Source organism: Agrilus planipennis, unplaced genomic scaffold, assembly GCF_000699045.2.
Source record: "Agrilus planipennis isolate EAB-ADULT unplaced genomic scaffold, Apla_2.0 scaffold89, whole genome shotgun sequence".
In the NCBI taxonomy this organism is placed as follows: Eukaryota; Metazoa; Arthropoda; class Insecta; order Coleoptera; family Buprestidae; genus Agrilus; species Agrilus planipennis.
In genome coordinates, this window is record NW_020439079.1 from 749,498 (window position 1) to 767,059 (window position 17,562).

Genomic DNA, 17,562 nt, shown 5'->3' on the forward strand with positions numbered 1-17,562 from the left:
TCTTTCGATCCCCCCTACCCCAACCCCCATCTAACCCGCATGATTTTTTATGGGGGTGAGACCGCTACGAACTTTTTATGGTACAGTGGTAGGGGAGACCTCCTCTTTCGATCCCATCCACCCCGGAAGGTGGTGGGGGCCATCATCTAGACATTTACCACCATTTCTTCTAATTTTTCGTCTCCTATCTTTATATTCGCTCTTTCCCTACTTTTTCTTCCCTTGCATACCAGTATTTTAGTTTTACTTTTAATTATTTTCATACAGTACTGTTTTGTCAGTACCGCTTCCATTTTATTTAAAGCTATCTCTAACTCCTTGCTAGATGCTAATACTGCTATATCATCTGCAAATCTAAGCATACTAATCTGTTGCCCCTGTATATCTATCCCGACAGTTGTACTGTCTTTAATGATGTTTACCACGTCTTCGATGTATAGATAAACTAAGTATCACTCTTCTATCTCTATAACTCATCCCTGAATTTTTAGACTTTATTTATTAATTCAAGTGGATTAACCATTTTTTTGTTACAGGCATGAATACTTTTATAGACAATCGGCACTAATAATAAGGTAAATTCCGCAAGTCAATTTGTGTGCATTCTCCGTGCCGTCCGCCTGTTTCCAATCTATGTGCACCTACTGTACTATGAATCTATTTAAAGAATATGTTTTATTCAACGACCGATAAATACTAATTGATGGGAATACCTATCAATCACTTGCAAACAAAATCAAAACAATTGTGAAAAAAGTCAAACTCACAAATAAACGCTTATCGAAATACCAAGAATCCTTAGTTGATTACGCAGTGTGATCTATATGTAGTTTTCATGGAATTAACTAATAAATATTCAATCAAACGATACCAAATAAAAGAAAACAGAAATAAGAAAATAATCGCGATTTGTATTTAAATACGTGTTACCTCAACATCGCATCCATTAGTGTGTCCCATACATACTTTGTTGTTACTTTTAAATATTTAATTTCGTTTTGAAAAATATTTTGGTGTAAAATAACTTAAGCTATCCAAAATGCGTAGATCGTTTATATTGTTATTTAGCGTGTATGTTTGCTGTGTTTTGTTTGTTAATGGAGAAGCCAAAAATTTACCACTTACCTCAACTAAATTGGGTGTTATCAAAGGAAATTATCTGGAGAGCCGATTAAAAAGGACTATTTACGCTTACAGAGGAATACGGTACGCAGAAGCTCCCGTGGGAAACCTACGTTTCCAGGTAATTCCTAACACAGACAGTCGTTTATTGTGTAGATACATATGTACATAAAGGAAGTTCTATTCAAGTTCTTTATTGCTTTAACAAATATTTGCATTAATTGGAAGGGGTGAAATTATCCAATTTTGTAATATAGTACAGTTTTACTTCCGGTTTCATACTTTAATTAGTTCAGTCTGTGGAATGAGTTTACTAATTTGGATGCAATATTATCTAGATGTGACTGCGATGTATTATTCTGTTTATATTTTATCTGAAATTATATGTATACCAACGAAGTCTAATAGAATACCTACATACAGTCCATTTCAATTTGTTTGAATTGTGACCCTGAAGAAATCTGCGCGAAGATAGAAAGAATACACACTAGGCGTGAGCAAGACACAAGTAGTTTGGAACAAGCTTGAACGAGCAGAGCTCTCGGTGGGAACCGTATAGTAGTAGACGAAAATGTTTAGCAATTTCTTAAAACAAAAATGTATATAAATCAACAACAGAAAACAAAGCAAAAGTTTTATAGGTGTGTAGAATGTTAAGTTAATTCACTTGTTATTATTTTTGGCTAAATATGCTTTTAAATAAAGCATATTCTTAAATTTTAACGAGGCAGTTTAAATAATTTTGCAAATGGTACTATACACTTTTGTCTAGCTCTCGCTCGATAATCGGTGAAGTAATGAGCTACGCAGACAAATATGATTGAATTTGGAATTTTGATACTGCGCATCCTAATAAAGGGAAGGGGCATATCTCTAACTTCTTGAAACGAACAGTAATTCTAGTTGGATCAATTTAGGAACACGGTGTCATGAAAACTCATGGGTTTAAATCTTGTATCAAAATTGCCCTATGTCAAAATTTTGAGATATCTTAACCACAATCTATATATATATAAAAGAAAGTCGTTTTGGTTACACTATTTATAACTCAAGAACAACTGTATCGATTTGGTGGGGAGGTAGCATAGAACCAGGAGACGGACATAGGATACTTTTTATCTTGTTCCCGTGGAAAAAAAACGTGGTATAAGAAAATGCAACTGACATGGAATGACAAAACGCAACTGATAGCTAAACGTAATGTTGTCTATGGTTAAGTATGGTGTTTTACTTATAGTCAGACTTACCTGAAACTTGGCTTTAATTCTTTTTCATATAAAATTAGTGATATACATAGACACCTATTTCAACATTTTACAAAATTCTACCTCTTTAGGAAGCTGAAAGGGATTAGCAAAGATTGCATGTTTTTTTTTGGTCCGAGTTACTTGAAAGTAGTTAAAAAATTCAATCTCTGTAGGGGGGGAGGAGTGGTGAAGAGGAGTTGCAATGTTTAAATGGAACATATATTATTTATGGTCAGATTTACTTGAAACTTGAAACTTGGTCTTAATGGAAGGTTGCTCATTGTTGAAATTAAGCAAATACGTGTTTTAGCAATTTTTAAAAATCGGCCCTTAAGGATGAAATGATGTTGCTACGTTTGTATTTGAAATTTATGATGGCGACATTACATAAAATTAAAACGTTGTAAGGCTGAATTGGGAGTTAAAAAAGTTTTATGGAGAAACAATATTAATTTCTGCGAGAGAAACCGCGGGGAAAATCTAGTTTCCAATAAATGTAATGTATGAGCAATGATACGTGAAATAAAACAAAATAATTAATAGAGTTAGTCACTTCTAGGAGAGGATTTTTTGTCACCGAATTAGAATCTGGCCGCAGAATTTCCCCAGAACATTGAGATTTTGAATAACTTTACTTCAAATTGGTAGTGATGGCAGTTTGACAAATAAGTAAGATTAGAGAAGTTCTTTTCGTCGTAGTAAAGAACAATGAGTCCCAATGTGGTACCTATCAGAATTGTTCCAACACGTTAAGATTTTGAAGTATCCTAACCTTAAATTCCAAAAATTGTAATACCTGACAATTTCTGAGCATTAATACGCGGAATAAAACAATAAAATAACAAAAATAGTAAGAAAGTTAGTTATTTCTCGGGGGCATCTTTTGTTACTGAATTACAATCTGGTCGCAAAAATTGCCCAGCACATTCAGATTTTGGAATATCTTAACTTAAAAATTTCAATAAAATCAGTTTGACTTGACTAATACATCTTAAAATTTTATTGTGGCGAGGCAATTCTGATGTCAGATTCGAGTTTGCCTTCAAAAATTATGACTATTTTCCCTTTTCTTTAAGCCACCATATATGTATAATCGTTCTATTATTTCTGGGAGGTCTGTAGTCTTCAGAAATACCATTACAGAGAGCTAAAAAAATAATCAGAAGTAGAGGTAATCATTTTTGATATATTCCTCGACAGCAAATTTGAAGAGGCTGTCAGAAGAATTCTAGCAATTATTTCCTAAACATGAGATTAGGTACTTTGTTTTTTACTTCACTTAATGGAAAGTGCTCTCAAGAAGCCTAAAAATGCTGTAAGTCTCTCGAAATCCTAACCCATATAAAATTACAATAAAAGAGGACGAACGCTCTTCACAAAAGTGTCCAAGAAATTAGAACAAAAAAAATGAGATGCTACTTCGTAAAGTTATCTCAATATCAAGGTAGGATTGGGTATATAATTAATGCTAGCTTTTTTCTTTTACTGGAATACTGACTCCAGCGCTTCCACAAGTTCCGCATGTTTACAGGGCAGCCTAGATAGACGAACTAATAAGTAATCTACATATGTATCACATACGCCATTCATTCTCTATCTCCTGATTTGCCGAGGCAATTCTGAGGCCAGATTTGGGCTCTTAAAGTCATACTTCTTGTGCCATTAATCAATTGATAAACAGTAGAGTTAATATTGCTGTGTGGTGTATAAAAATGACTATTTAAAATTTGTTGACGTTGACATAAAAAGGATAAAACTAATATTCTACCCTGTAGTTATTAACTATGCAACATTTGCTAAAGAACCTTTATTCTTCCTACCTATATGTGACAAAAATCTTACAGTAGTTTAAGCAAATAATTTACACAAAACATATACTATTATTTTAAATAAAATATAATGATCGAAAGGATACTAGTGTATGGTAATTTCGAAATATTCCATTGTAAATAACGGGTTGTTAAATCACTGAATCTAACTTGGCAGCCCCCCGTTCCAGTCAAATCCTGGGACACAATATACGATGCAACAAAGGACGGTGCTGCCTGTCCACAACCAGGATTTCAGCCGACGTCCGAAGATTGTCTTTTTTTAAACGTTTACACAACAGTGGTAAGTAAAGTACCTATCTATAAAATTGCATCAAAAGTTTTGCCAACAATATAATTAATGTAGAAAGGATTATTTAATTGAATCAAATTTGAAATAACAGTGGTACAATTTTTTTTCTTTAAAATCCTTAATTTTGCTTAGATCCCAAATTGGTAGCATAAGTCACTTAGTATTATGACGTTTATGTTTCTGATTAGTAAACTATCAGACCAGAAAAATTATAAACAGCGTTAGTAATTCTTTTCTCAATGTATACTATGTATAGTGTAATGTTCGTGGGTTTAACAAATTAACTTTTAAGAAGAAAACTATTTATTTACACTAATTATTATTGAAGGACTTAAAAACACTATTAACTTATTACTAAACTTACTGTTACTATTCACTGTTCTATTTCTTTCACTTCTATCACTTTCAATTTATCTCTTGATTCACCTCTGCAACGGTCAATTTATTTCTACTCTACTCCGGCGATCGTCTCTTCCTTTTTATACTCCCTTGCCTCCTTTCGGGAACGTTCTTCAGCCTTCCAGAGAAGTCTCGTTTTCTTTGAACGGTTTAATTGCTTTCCCGGAACGCAGGTACGACACACACGTTTACAGATACGGCGCACATGAAGAAAAGCGCCCGCGGCTAGTCGGCGAATCGATAAGCCGCTCATACACATGTATGCCCGATCGCACACAATCACGCTCGTGGTAGCTACAATACTATTCCAAATAATGTTATCAAGGATGAGAAAAGTAAGTAAAAGGATAACCATTGTGAATTGGCAATATACAAAGCTTAGCATGGCTCACTATGAATCTATGAATATGTATGTTCTTCCGTGTGTTGAGTTATTTTGTTACATCACATCAAGAAGGCAATTATGATAGTTATCATCGTTTGTCCACTGCGCAGTAAGGTAGTGCGCATACAATTTGACGCGTAGGTAAGATTTTGTTTACGTTTTGTGCATGACAACTAACAATACCGAAGTTTATGCGCAGTCGCTCATCGCGCAGCGAACGAACGCATTTTCTGTTCTTTATTAGTGATGATACCTTTCAGATTCATTCGCATCGGATTAAGTTATTGCTCTTATCTATAATTTTCCTGATGTAAATTATAAATATATAAATAAATAAATAAATAAATATAAGCATAGCCTCCTTCGTAAATAATGCGATACACAGTGAGCCAAAGTGAGCACTTTGAGCATTACTAATTTACCTTTTCATATGCCCCTATCTACTAATGTTGTGTACCTCAACCTAACAAGTTACTCTTCCCGTTTATAGTCTTTTTGCATAGGGACTAGCAATCCAGCTTTCTTAATGTAGTTATGCTTTACGCACCTATCCTCTGGTCACTGATGTGTAAAGCTAAAGGTGCCGGGTTCGATTCCCGGCGAGGGCGTGACAACAACAACAAATTTTCCCTCATTATCCTGAGGTAGTTTACAGTGGGTAAAAAATTAAAAATGAATTTTCACATTAATATTTGATATTATCCACCATTAAATGTCAATGTGTCTCAAATGAATATTAGTCTCCTGCAGATGACTGTAGGAATTAATTAAGGTTTATGTGAATGACATTTCTATCGGCAGACTTAATATTTGGACCGTGTTCAAAATGAACGATTAAGTCCATACGTTTCGTCGGACACTGCGGCTAGTATCTTCAGTGGATTTTTCTGAGACTGAATTCGGTCGCTAGTGAGACTTTGATATATAACAATTTCGCTCATATTATCAACGGTATTCACAATGAATTAACTTAATCGTTCATTTCAACAACGATCCGTCATCAATGGTACATTTTAAAGAGAGTTCGAGATTTAGATTTGATTGTCATAGTTTCGGATTGGTTCTGTTCCTGCGTTAAGTCGCTTATCCGACGTTTCGTCAGCTGCTACTGTTGCCATCCTCAGGGAACGTGTAGTGAAGACCTGAAATCCTTCGCTACGGTTGTCATATAAAAGAGCCTTAGGTTTCTTTCAATGAGTGAAGGGAAAGTGTATTTCACTATTTATTGGTTTGTATAACATTTATACTAATTTAAATTGCTTTTTCTGCAGTCTCCCGAAAATATTCAACAGGACAACGTTACCCGGCCCGTAATTGTTTACATCCATGCTGGAGGATTTTATAGCGTTACTGGCAGGAGCGATTGGGCAGGTCCTGAATATATGCTGGATCAGGATGTAGTGTTTGTGACATTAAACTACAGACTTGGAGCTCTAGGTAAACTAGAGTTAATTTAAAAATCGAGATTCTCAACGGGTTACTATACTAATATAGAATGAGAACTATTTATTTCATAGCTTTGTTTCATGCATCATGCAATATACTATGATCCTCCCAACATTTTATCAACGCTTCCTGCAGGAAGGATACTCGTTATCAATAGAAATGCAAAACAAGCTAGAATAGAGCCGACAGTTGAATGGACCGAGCAAATCACTTCATCCTTAGGTAAAAATGAAATTACATGCAGGGGCGGCCTTTGGGGGTGGCGAGCAGGGCAACCGCCCGGGGCCTCGCTCTTGCAGAGGCCTCGCGCCTTCTTGCAACAATCTAACTTTATTACGTAGCAATAGTACCTACTAATGCTTATTTGAATTTCTCAATAGTCTTAAAAAAGCCGCAAATATGCTATCTTTTATTAAAATTTTCCAATTATTTATGAATAACTAAATTTATTATTTATGAATAACTTTGAATTTGTCGTCAAGTATCATCATCAAAACTAATTTCACAAAGACGAGGGCCTCGCAAAAGTTTACCCGCCCGGAACTTCTCGATGGCTAAGGCCGGCCCTGATTACATGGAAATCATTCACGAATCTGTTCAGCATGGCCGTTGTTCGTTGTAACTTAGCATAATAATCAAACGTTTTCTATATAAGCCAAATATTATTGATTACTTCAAACCTGTTACAACTAATAAGTAACTAAAAATTAAGAAATTTGGTATTAAAGTCAAAAATATAACTCAAATATTATATTAATATCAAATATTATATTAATATCTGTCTCATGTTATATCTTATTACTCCTCTTAGTTTTATCCTTTAAACTGCGATACTAGAAAGAAAATGGGACAGTCTTATATTGCAAGATGTGTTTAACCAAATGTAAATAAAAATATACGTGTATGTTACCGGAAATGTATGAAATTTAAGGATTGTGTTCAATTCCGAGGCTATTTAGGAAATCTATAAAATATTGTTTCAAAGATTTTTTAATAAACTCATATCCTGGGAAATGTATACATTTCCTAGGAATTGTATGAAATTCCCGATATTGTACTAGGAAATGTATAAAACTGATGCTTTCTGTGAATAAAATGAATAAAACACGTTAGTAAACTGAGAATCAGAATTATTTGTGTTTACGCGGTTCAAGTGCGATCGCCTGATGTATATGCAATGGTGACGTTATTGTTTGGTTAGGTTAGGTTTGGAGATGTATATGTATTAGTAACGTTATTGTGTGGTTATTTTGTAGATTTATGACAGTATAGTTACCTTAATGCCCCTGCCCGCCGGAGGCGGGCTGATATGTTGGAATAATGTCCTCGAAAAGTATGCATCATTATGATTTTCGCACCCAACATATATAAATGAAAATGATCAGCATTATCATCTCTATAACAAACTAAAGGTCATCGTGTTTGCTGAAACAAAGATAACTTCATTATATTATTTTAACATCTAACATATCAGCCCGTCTCCGGCGGACAGGGGCATTGAAGGATCTCCTGTCTGTCATACACCTCTCACCCCTAACCAAACAATGACGTCACCAATGGATATAGCTACATCTCCAAACAGCCTGTCGCATTATTGCCTATTTAGTATCACCTGTAATATATTTGGGATTGCTATTTAGAAAATGTACAGATTTCCTAGGAAATGTGTCTAATAAAATTTATTTCACACATTTCCGGGCGATTTCAGGAATTATGTACATTTCCAGTAACATATATACTTCACCGTATACTGCTGATTAATGAAATTAATTGCACTTAAAACTCTAAGCATTTAACAAAATTATTCGTTCTAGGTTTTATCAGCACAGGTGATAAATTCGCTCCGGGCAATCTCGGTCTTAAGGACCAAGTTTTAGCGTTGAAATGGGTTAAAGATAACGTAATTTATTTCGGAGGAGATCCAAACTGTGTAACTCTGTACGGGTACAGCATGGGAAGTGCTAGCATTTCATTACATCTAATTTCACCAATGTCCAGAGGTAAGACTTCTGTTCATAGTTATCCCACGTAGTCACGAAAATCATGTTCACAAAAAGATTTTTATTGTGGAATACTTACACACATGCATCATTATCATAAGGTCATCAGTTGGACACGCACCTCCACTTTTTTCTATCTTGAGCTAATCTTCGCGTTTCCCTAAAACTAGAAAATCCCATGTCTGTAAATATTTGTGAACAGTAATCTAATCTAGGTCTACTTCTACTCCTCTTAGCTCCTATTTCTGCCTTTAGAATGTCTCTGACTAGACCTTCATGCCTGAGAAGGTGTCCTAGTAACCTAACCTATCTCGCCTATTTTTATTGACTTACATAGATATAAATTAATTCGACCACATCTGACGAAACTGCCAGACTCGGATCGCGATTCCTATCATTTTGGATCTCATCAGCGCGTCGCAGACACCTCCGACAGAACACAGACTAACTTTTACCTGCTGTCTTAACAGCGCGTTTTAGAAAATACCACAAATGGCGCGGTAAACGCCATCTGTAGTACGATGCTACATTTTAGGATTACGTATGCTCCAACAAGGTGCATTTAAATATATGGATATCTCTGTTCTCTTATTCCTTCTAATACCTCTTCATTTCTAATCTTCTCTATCCACGGTATCCTCATTATTCGCCTGTAACACCACGTTTTCTTTTCGGAATATTGTTAAATTATTTATATAATATAAGCAAAGATAATTAAGTTATTAAAGAGATAAACTAATCAAAAAAGAAAACAGTTGGTACTGGTACTTTTTAGACTAGAAGCCATTACTATACCTAATGAATTCTGATCAAAGCCTCATTGTAGTTTTAATGCAGTTGTCTGTATCTGTACGTCTGTAGTGTATTGTTACATTTTGTAGAATTCAAAAATGTTCAACAAGGTCCATAAGGATATCGACTTGTCGAGTTAAATTCACGGCGTATCTGCGTGATAGGCACGTAACCAAACAAAACAAAAAGATCATGGAGATCAGTCTTATGTCGAAACCGTCAATAGTGGATCGTCATTTCATTCCATTGGATCTCATCAGAGATTGAAATGGCGATCCGCGTCTGAGGGTTTCGACTTCCATCAACTTTTTTGCTTTATTGAATAAATGTTACCACTTTTTTTTCTTCTTCTTTAGGTTTCCTTCAACTTTCTATTTTATGGTAAGCAATGCTTTTAACACTTGAGTTATCAATATTCTAACTAAGTGTAATTGAGCCAGCCCCTTATTCAAGTTGTGTGTGTATGAATTGACTGTAATATATTTATTTTTTATCGTTTGCTGATTTTTGTGTTTCATCTAGTATCATTATATTCAATACCTTTATTACAATTGCACATTTCATGATTCTAATATATGTATGCTGTCGTAAAAGTATTTTATGATGAAGTTTATTACACATAGTTTTTACAAAGTGAAGTTTTTGACGGAGAGGCATGTAACAAGATTGTGCTAGCCTTTAGGTCATACGTGACCACTTTCATTAACAGCAATACAGCAAAATAAAATCTGTAGACCGATAAATTTCATATGTTTTTATTAACGAATTAAACTGCATGTTAACATCAACTCTTTTCTTCACCAAATCACACAGTATTTTGTTTATTTCAGGATTATTCCACAGAGCAATATTATCCAGTGGTTCTGAGTATGGAAATTGGCCTATTCCAAGACATCAATTCAATTTAGCACAGAAGCAAGCTAGACTTGTGGGTTGTCCTGATGATAGTTCCCAAAATATTATTTCCTGTCTGAAAAATATATCAGCCGAAAGCCTTGGAAATTCCTTTTTTGGCTTTAAGGTTCTTTACATATTTAATAAAACTATATCAATGCTTCAAATATAGAAAATACTACAAATGGCGCAGTAAACGCCATCTGTAGCACGATGCTATATTTTAGGATTACGTATGCTGGAGTAGAGGTAGTAGGGTAGAGTAGGATGTTCTAATTAGTCCAGGATAGGAAGGAGTGGAGGTGGGTGTCCAACCAGTCTTAGGACTGACGACTTTTTGATGATGATCTCATCTCAATATAACAAATCTTTCACATTTATTATTTTAATAAATAAGAAACAGAAAGAAACGATTATTTTTTCAGGCAACAGTGAATGCATTTCAATTAATTTTAAATTTCATTTCAGAAACCCTAATTCAGGCAACTTAACCATTTGGAAGACATTCAACACTGAAACAAATTATTACTTAGATATTGGAAATACATTACAATTGAAACAGAATTTGTTTAAAACACGTTACGACGAATGGAAATCGTTATTTTTAGGTGACACACCGTAAATTGAAGTATTTGGAAATGTCATGGGCCACGAAATGCGCGAGGGGCGGACCTTGTTGCATTCATTGTTAACACTTCCAAAACATTAACTCGACTGTTAACCATGAAAACTGACTGTCATCAGGCAGCCAATGTTTTTAGTGAGAACTGAAAACATTCGAGTTTTTTCCCTGCACAACCCAAGGTCATGGCCCACCAGATTCTAAACTATCTCTAACACGCAATACTTGTGGTTATGTTTTCTTTGTAGTTTATTAAATTGACTAAATCAAGAAACAAGAAATTTATTTGAAATGTTTAATCTTATAAAAATAGTGTAATTACAATAATTTCTTATGTATACATACCTATATAAAAGTTATTTATAATACATATATATTCTATAAAGTTTCACGTAAAAATATAACTTTTACTAATTACTGCTTGTGTAAGAGGAAGAAGACTTTTTCTTGCGGCTAGATTATTCAATGTTTTGTCAAATACTTCAGCCACTTACCTAAAAGATAAAAGACATTGCAAATATCATTTATTTAAATTAAATATATATATTTCAAAAAAGACTCTCTCGGACACGTATTGTATCAACATCACTGAATTACTTGTAGATACTCAGTGAATTAATTAAATTGCTTGAATTGAGTGAGTTGAAATGTTTGAAATGCTTTCTGACTAAAAAGAAATTTTTTTTTGGTATTTCATTCCCACCGGCCACTAATGCTGGTGGGCGGGCAGTCCTTCCGGACTACGCCGGAAGGCCCTCTTCAGACACCTTTAGGAATCGTGGGAATGGGTGAGTGGTGGTTCGGGTGAGAAAGATGAGACGGACGAAATGAAGACAGAAGAAAATGAAAGATTATCTGTGGTTATTACTGCCCTAGTATTTGTCTAAGTGATCCAAGGAAACCACAGAAAAACATGGATCGAGGCGGACGGACCCGAAATCGAACCGGCGTCCTCCCGGATACTAAGTAATGGTCTAAACCTCTAGGTGATGCCGCTTTGTATTTCTGACTTAAGTAACATACAGGTCTGACGAAGGAAGCTGGCGAGCGGTCGCGCAGGTACTTGCCCATTTATGACCTATTTGAGTAAGTCACTTGGAACCTATACACAAATAAGCTTTCAGTAGGTGTAAATTATAGTATTAATACAGATAGGACAGTAGTGTACTAGAAAATAATTTAAAAACATGACTTATCAAAAAGAAAAAATTAACCTATTGCTTTTGTTTTATAGTTACTTTTCACATTCACTCTCACCATGGGAATCTCTATCACTGTTTCGCAATTGGTTCTTCTGTTTGTCTGTCTATCACTTGCTCACTGATCCCTATTTTTAAATATTTCTTCTACGCCCCTAATAGAAATACTGAAGAAAGAGGGCTGTAATCGTTATACCTAAAACTGCCTACTTTTGCCACCGCGCATCCACGCCATTTTAAAATTTCCGCCAGCTTCTAGCGTCAGGCCTGTACTTATTTATAATAATTGTGCTGATGGTTTTGGGAGTATCGCGGGTGTGTCCGAAATTCATATTTTGCTAAGATTGTTAATATTAATTAAAAATTAATATATACAGGGGTAGAACGCTCCTCGATAAGCAGTGATGGTAACGCCCATTCAGCTCTGAAAATACTGAAAATATTCGAGTCACAATTTGAAGACGTCGACACAAATAAAACTAATGATTTATTCTGTAACCCCGATGCTTAAAAGTCAAGGAAGAGGAGAAACACGTTTCAGGAATTTTCCAAGTTTCTGTAATACTGGAAAATAATTCTAAATATTATTTTGACCGTCCGAATACTTGTTTTGCTTTCTAATTGGCCTCTAAATCATATTTTTACGGACATACCCTTGTAATGAACGTCTTCACTTCATGATTCAGATTTAGATGAAATAATGCCCAGCCGTCTTACCTTATTTGATAAGGTATTCTTTGCGTTGCTGCTCCAACATATTTTCTAAGTAAGCGCATTTCTCTTGCAGAGCAACGTGATCCCTGCTCAGTTCTTGCAATATATCATCCTTTCTCGCAACGGCAATCCTCACCCTGGAAAGAATAATACCTTCGTACCTCCAACTAACCACGTTGAAAAACTCACCTGGAATAGACTTGCTGTAGTTCCTTTTCCTTGTCGTTTTTTAAATTGTGCAACTCTTTCTCCAACTTCTCCATCTGAACATTCATTTCTTCTCGGACAATTTCCTTCATTTTGTTTCTCTCGTTGAGCAATTTATCAGAAAACTAGAACAATACGAATGAATAAGTAGCTACCTACCTATCCTTGTGTTTTGTGTAAGAAATATTGAATAAACGGACTAAATTGAACAAACTTAAAATGTTTCAACGTCAGTTTCGAGGTTCAAGTCCCGTCGGATCAGGACCACACGTGTCGAACCAAAATTATCGAGCACAATAAAATATTCGTTGGAACACTTCACGTTTGCTATATTTATTTCATTGTTCATGTTTCATCAAATTATATGATGGACTGAGCCCGTCGGGAAGACAAAACGAAATGAGACTTCCGGTATGATCAAAAATTGATGTAATTGTGGTAGAATCAAGATATACGAGTGCGGTTCAATAAGTACCCGTGTTTGAAGACAGAGGACGTTTCTGAGGGAAATTGGTGTTGTCATCGTGTGCTGCCATCTATCAAACCACGCCAAAACGAATTTCAGACTCATTGATAGGTTAGTTTGGATTTGGCAGCCATTCGACTGAGACGTGTTATTTTCGCTAAGATGGAAAAAGAGCAGTATCGTTCGGTAACTCGCTTTTTGTTTTTGGATGGGAAGAAATGCGAGGAGATGAAAACAAAGTTGGATACTGTTTATAGAGACATTTCGCCATCTACGGCCACAGTTAGATATTGCTTCAACGAATTTAAACGTGGGCAAAGATCCGTTTTCGATAGGAGCGACCAGGAAGCCTGGCGAACGTTGTTACCGAGGGAATCATTTTACGGATTTTTTAGGAAAAGGAAGAACTATCACTGGACAATACTACAGTGAGTTATTGGACCGCTTCGACAAAAAATTGAAGGAGACACGGACGCATTTGACGAAAAAGAGGGTGCGATTTTAACACGATAACGCACAGACAGGAGTTGTTGCCGCCAAAATGCATGAATTACCTTATGAATTTGCTGCCGCACACCCCGTACTCACTCGATTTGACTCCCTGCGACTTCATCTTGTTCCCTACCATGAAGAAATGACTAGCGAGAAAGAAGTTTAGTTCAAACGAGGAAGTCATCGCCGAGACAGGGGGGATTTTGGAGAGTTCGACAAATCTTATTTTTTGGAGGGGTAAAACAAAAATGGCAGGGTCGTTGGGAGAAGTGTATCTTTCTAAAAGGGGACTACGTTGAAAAATAAAAAAAAAATTAAAGAAAAAGGTCTTCATTTTTAACACGAGTGCTTATTGAACCGCCCTCGTATGTAGAAGAGAAGAAAAGGTGTAGGGTAATAAAATGGGAAATCTTTGGAAAGTGTGTGACAATTAAAACAGCGGTGGTTTAATATTAGTGTGTTACTTGATAGAAAACTCTTTACTCTTGGAATACCGACGCCGAGCAATGCGCAATAGACACAATTCCTACTGTAATGGGGACAGTCAGTTAAGTCATGGTGCTTTTGATAATGACAGATGTAATGGCTGACAAAAAAAATGAACTATTGATAATATGTGCACAACACCAAAGTCCAAGCAGCCTCAGATCATTGCTCAACGTGTTTCGGCCTTTTTTGGGATTTGTTAAAAAGGACTTCTAGAAATTTGGGACCCTCAGGACCAATTGGCCGAGACGCACTGATCCTTTTGTTTCCCCTCTTAGTCCGTCACTGCATCATTATTATCGATAGTTTGAAGAAACATTGAATCGAAGAATTTTAAATTTGAATTGCTACTGAGCTTATTGAATCAAAGAAGTCTTTACTTCTTGTAGCTCCATTTAAAAGACAAAAAAGATACAAAAGGAAATAATAATTAGAGACACTAGCGTTAGGTGGACTTTGAACTTTGGTTATAATGCCAATGATAACAGTCAATATAGACAACGGGCATAAATCATTTTAACAATGAAAAGAGACATCTTTAAACCTGATCGTAAACTGGAATGGTCTATATACGTACGTATGAAGGTACCTGGAAATTCTAAAGAGATTATTGAGGAAATGGAGAAAAACTTATTCGATTAGTTTCAAAGTCACACGCCTGGAAAAATTGTCAAATAAACCTTTTTGCAGGCTAAGGGAGTTTCGGTTTTGTAACGGAAGTTTCTTTGAATCGTGTATAAACTGACGTAAAAAGTTGTCTCTTGCAAAACTTTTTGAAATAAAGATTCTATATTGCATTTTTCGTTTTATTTCATTAATTGTTTGAATGGCTTTTTCTATTTATATCATGGTTGGTTTTAGAACAAAAAAAAAGGAATCGGCTCCAACGACAGTCACATTTATAGATCAATCTGTCTTTTACAGATCTGTCCGCATGATGCTGAAAAAAAATTACTTTCTACTTGAACATTTACCATTATGACAAAGAATCTATTTGAAAAAATTTGCACGAAGCTTTTAGCCAAATAATAATCAACTTCTAAAATTAACTTTTATTTTTATATCATAAACACTTTCTCTTTTTTGTACTAGCTAAACCGATAGTTTTTCTTAAAACAGAACCTATGAATTCCCGAAAATCATTTTTCAGTCATTTTTTCGGCAAACTGACTAACATGAAAGCTTTTCAATAATTTTCTGCTTTTGCTACTACTTTTTAGTCTAAAAGTGATAAATCAACCTCTTGGAAACCAATTTTAATAATAACTTCAATGAATGATACAAACAACGCCTTCATTACAGTCTGATTGTCATCGCAATCCTATTTTTTAAAATGATAACCAAGAAAGCCTATTGGAACGTATCCCGGGTGTACTTTACATCAGATTTTCTATATTATGAAAGGCAAACTTCATAGCATTCCTATTGTAGATTATGAAAACATTGACTGCGTTGTTAGAGGTAATTTAGAACAATAACCAGGAATAGAACTCAAACTGTAAACAGCCCTGGTCAATGATTTTAAGAGGAAAAAAGCAGAAATTGACGAATGGGCGAAGTTTTGTCTGTGCGCAAGGCAAGGCCAAGGTTCATGAGATTCTAAACTAGCTCTACCTAAATCAACATAGACACTTTCAGAAGCTATAGTCAGTAAGCGCCTAAATAAAAGAAGAACTTACAAATATTGTTGGATAAGTATACTTCATCTTATCTTTTTCAAAGTTCCATAATGTTCTCCGTCCATAAAAAGGAAAATACAACTTTTATATCATCACTGATTAGTCTCTCTGTGTTAGAGGAGGTAAATAATATTACCATAAACTTTGATTAAACGTACTATTATTTTCTTTTACATGGAAAGGATGCAAGTCCGAACTAATTTATATAGAAAATAATATAATTGTCAATTCACCAACGTTTTGCCCGTTGATTCGAGCTTCTTCACAGTAAAAAATTAAAAATTAATTATACTTTACGAATTAATGAATAAATGGGAGCATAAAACATGATATAAAATAAACTAAAGTACAAGGTTATTTTAAACAATATTCATATATAATAATTTTTTTATTAATAACAATAAGAATTGTTGAAGAAGTTCCCAAACAACTGATGACACGCTGGTGAATTGTTAATAAAATCGTTTTTCACCCGAATAAGTTTGGATTTTCAACGTAGACATATCAGGAATGGAATGGCAATGAATAATTTTTAATTTTTACATCAAACATTTTCAGAGATATAGTCAGAAATATGAGCCAAAATTGATTTATTGTTGAAACTGCTAAAAATAAAATTACGAAAAGGGAGTTTTACCAAGACATACACCTTGTAGGTCAGTAGAACTCAATTCGGACAATTTTTAATTCCTTTGCTACAATAAGTACCTACGTAATTACTTAAAGAACCTGAGTGAATTTCTTTTGTTGTAAACTAATAGATGTTTTATTGATTATTTATATTTTTGTTAGTTTAATAATTATAAGTTGTATATAAAACTAATTATAATTAAAAATGCTTTAGAATTAAACAATTATATTATCCTTATAAGCACATTTCATTCGAATTGTACGTTTTATTCAGATTGTTATAATAGTTTTTTATTTACACCCTGTATAATAAAATTTAATGTAATTATTGTAGCTTGTTGTTTATCGATCGTGTATTACGCTGGTCTATAAATAGCTTTTGTTCTTCAGTGCGACTGCGTTACTTACTACGATGCAACATAACAATTCATTGTACTAAGTCACGCGCATGTGCGAGCTTTCACTTTCGCGATTCGTGAAGTGCCGTGGAAAGCAAAGCGTCCATTGCAGTAGGTATTTTTCCGGCGTGGTCGTGAATTTACGGTAATCGTTACGTTTCGTGTGATTTAATTGAACTAAAAGTGCATCTCTTGTATCAATACGTACGAAAATGATGGGTTATCGTCAAAGTAAGTCGATTAAATATTATTTATTTCATGTT

The 17,562-nt window shown here is 34.7% G+C and overlaps 3 protein-coding genes across 10 annotated transcripts in view; 2 read left to right on the top strand and 1 right to left on the bottom strand.

Annotated features, from left to right (window-relative positions):
- The first annotated feature begins 461 nt into the window (after positions 1 to 461).
- LOC108734608 (esterase FE4) lies at positions 462 to 11,319 on the top strand. 7 transcript variants are annotated; one of them, XM_018466238.2, is made up of 7 exons: positions 462 to 1,243; positions 4,356 to 4,481; positions 6,546 to 6,711; positions 8,535 to 8,720; positions 10,343 to 10,533; positions 10,634 to 10,708; positions 10,875 to 11,319. In XM_018466238.2, the coding sequence occupies exons 1-6, from the start codon at positions 1,040 to 1,042 to the stop codon at positions 10,670 to 10,672; spliced, it is 912 nt and encodes a 303-aa protein (XP_018321740.1). In that variant the 5' UTR covers positions 462 to 1,039; the 3' UTR covers positions 10,673 to 10,708; positions 10,875 to 11,319. The 7 variants fall into 7 exon arrangements, 6 of the variants coding, with proteins under 6 accessions (XP_018321740.1, XP_018321739.1, XP_018321741.1 ...); XR_001937410.2 differs by having other exon boundaries at positions 10,343 to 10,708; positions 10,875 to 10,898; XM_018466237.2 differs by having other exon boundaries at positions 10,634 to 11,318.
- Positions 11,320 to 11,443: 124 nt separating this feature from the next.
- LOC108734604 (centrosomal protein of 131 kDa) overlaps positions 11,444 to 17,562 on the bottom strand; it is a 42,035-nt gene continuing 35,916 nt past the window's right edge. For both annotated transcript variants that reach the window (XM_025977315.1, XM_025977316.1), the window contains exons 12-14: positions 13,131 to 13,273; positions 12,945 to 13,078; positions 11,444 to 11,522 (exon numbers count right to left, since the gene is read on the bottom strand). In XM_025977315.1, coding sequence (XP_025833100.1) covers positions 12,946 to 13,078; positions 13,131 to 13,273 — 276 coding nt within the window. In that variant the 3' untranslated portion in view covers positions 11,444 to 11,522; position 12,945. The remainder of the gene's footprint in view (positions 11,523 to 12,944; positions 13,079 to 13,130; positions 13,274 to 17,562) is intronic.
- LOC108734605 overlaps positions 17,414 to 17,562 on the top strand; it is a 371,439-nt gene continuing 371,290 nt past the window's right edge. The window contains exon 1 of the mRNA XM_018466232.1: positions 17,414 to 17,530. The gene's annotated coding sequence lies outside the window, so the exon portion shown is untranslated. The remainder of the gene's footprint in view (positions 17,531 to 17,562) is intronic.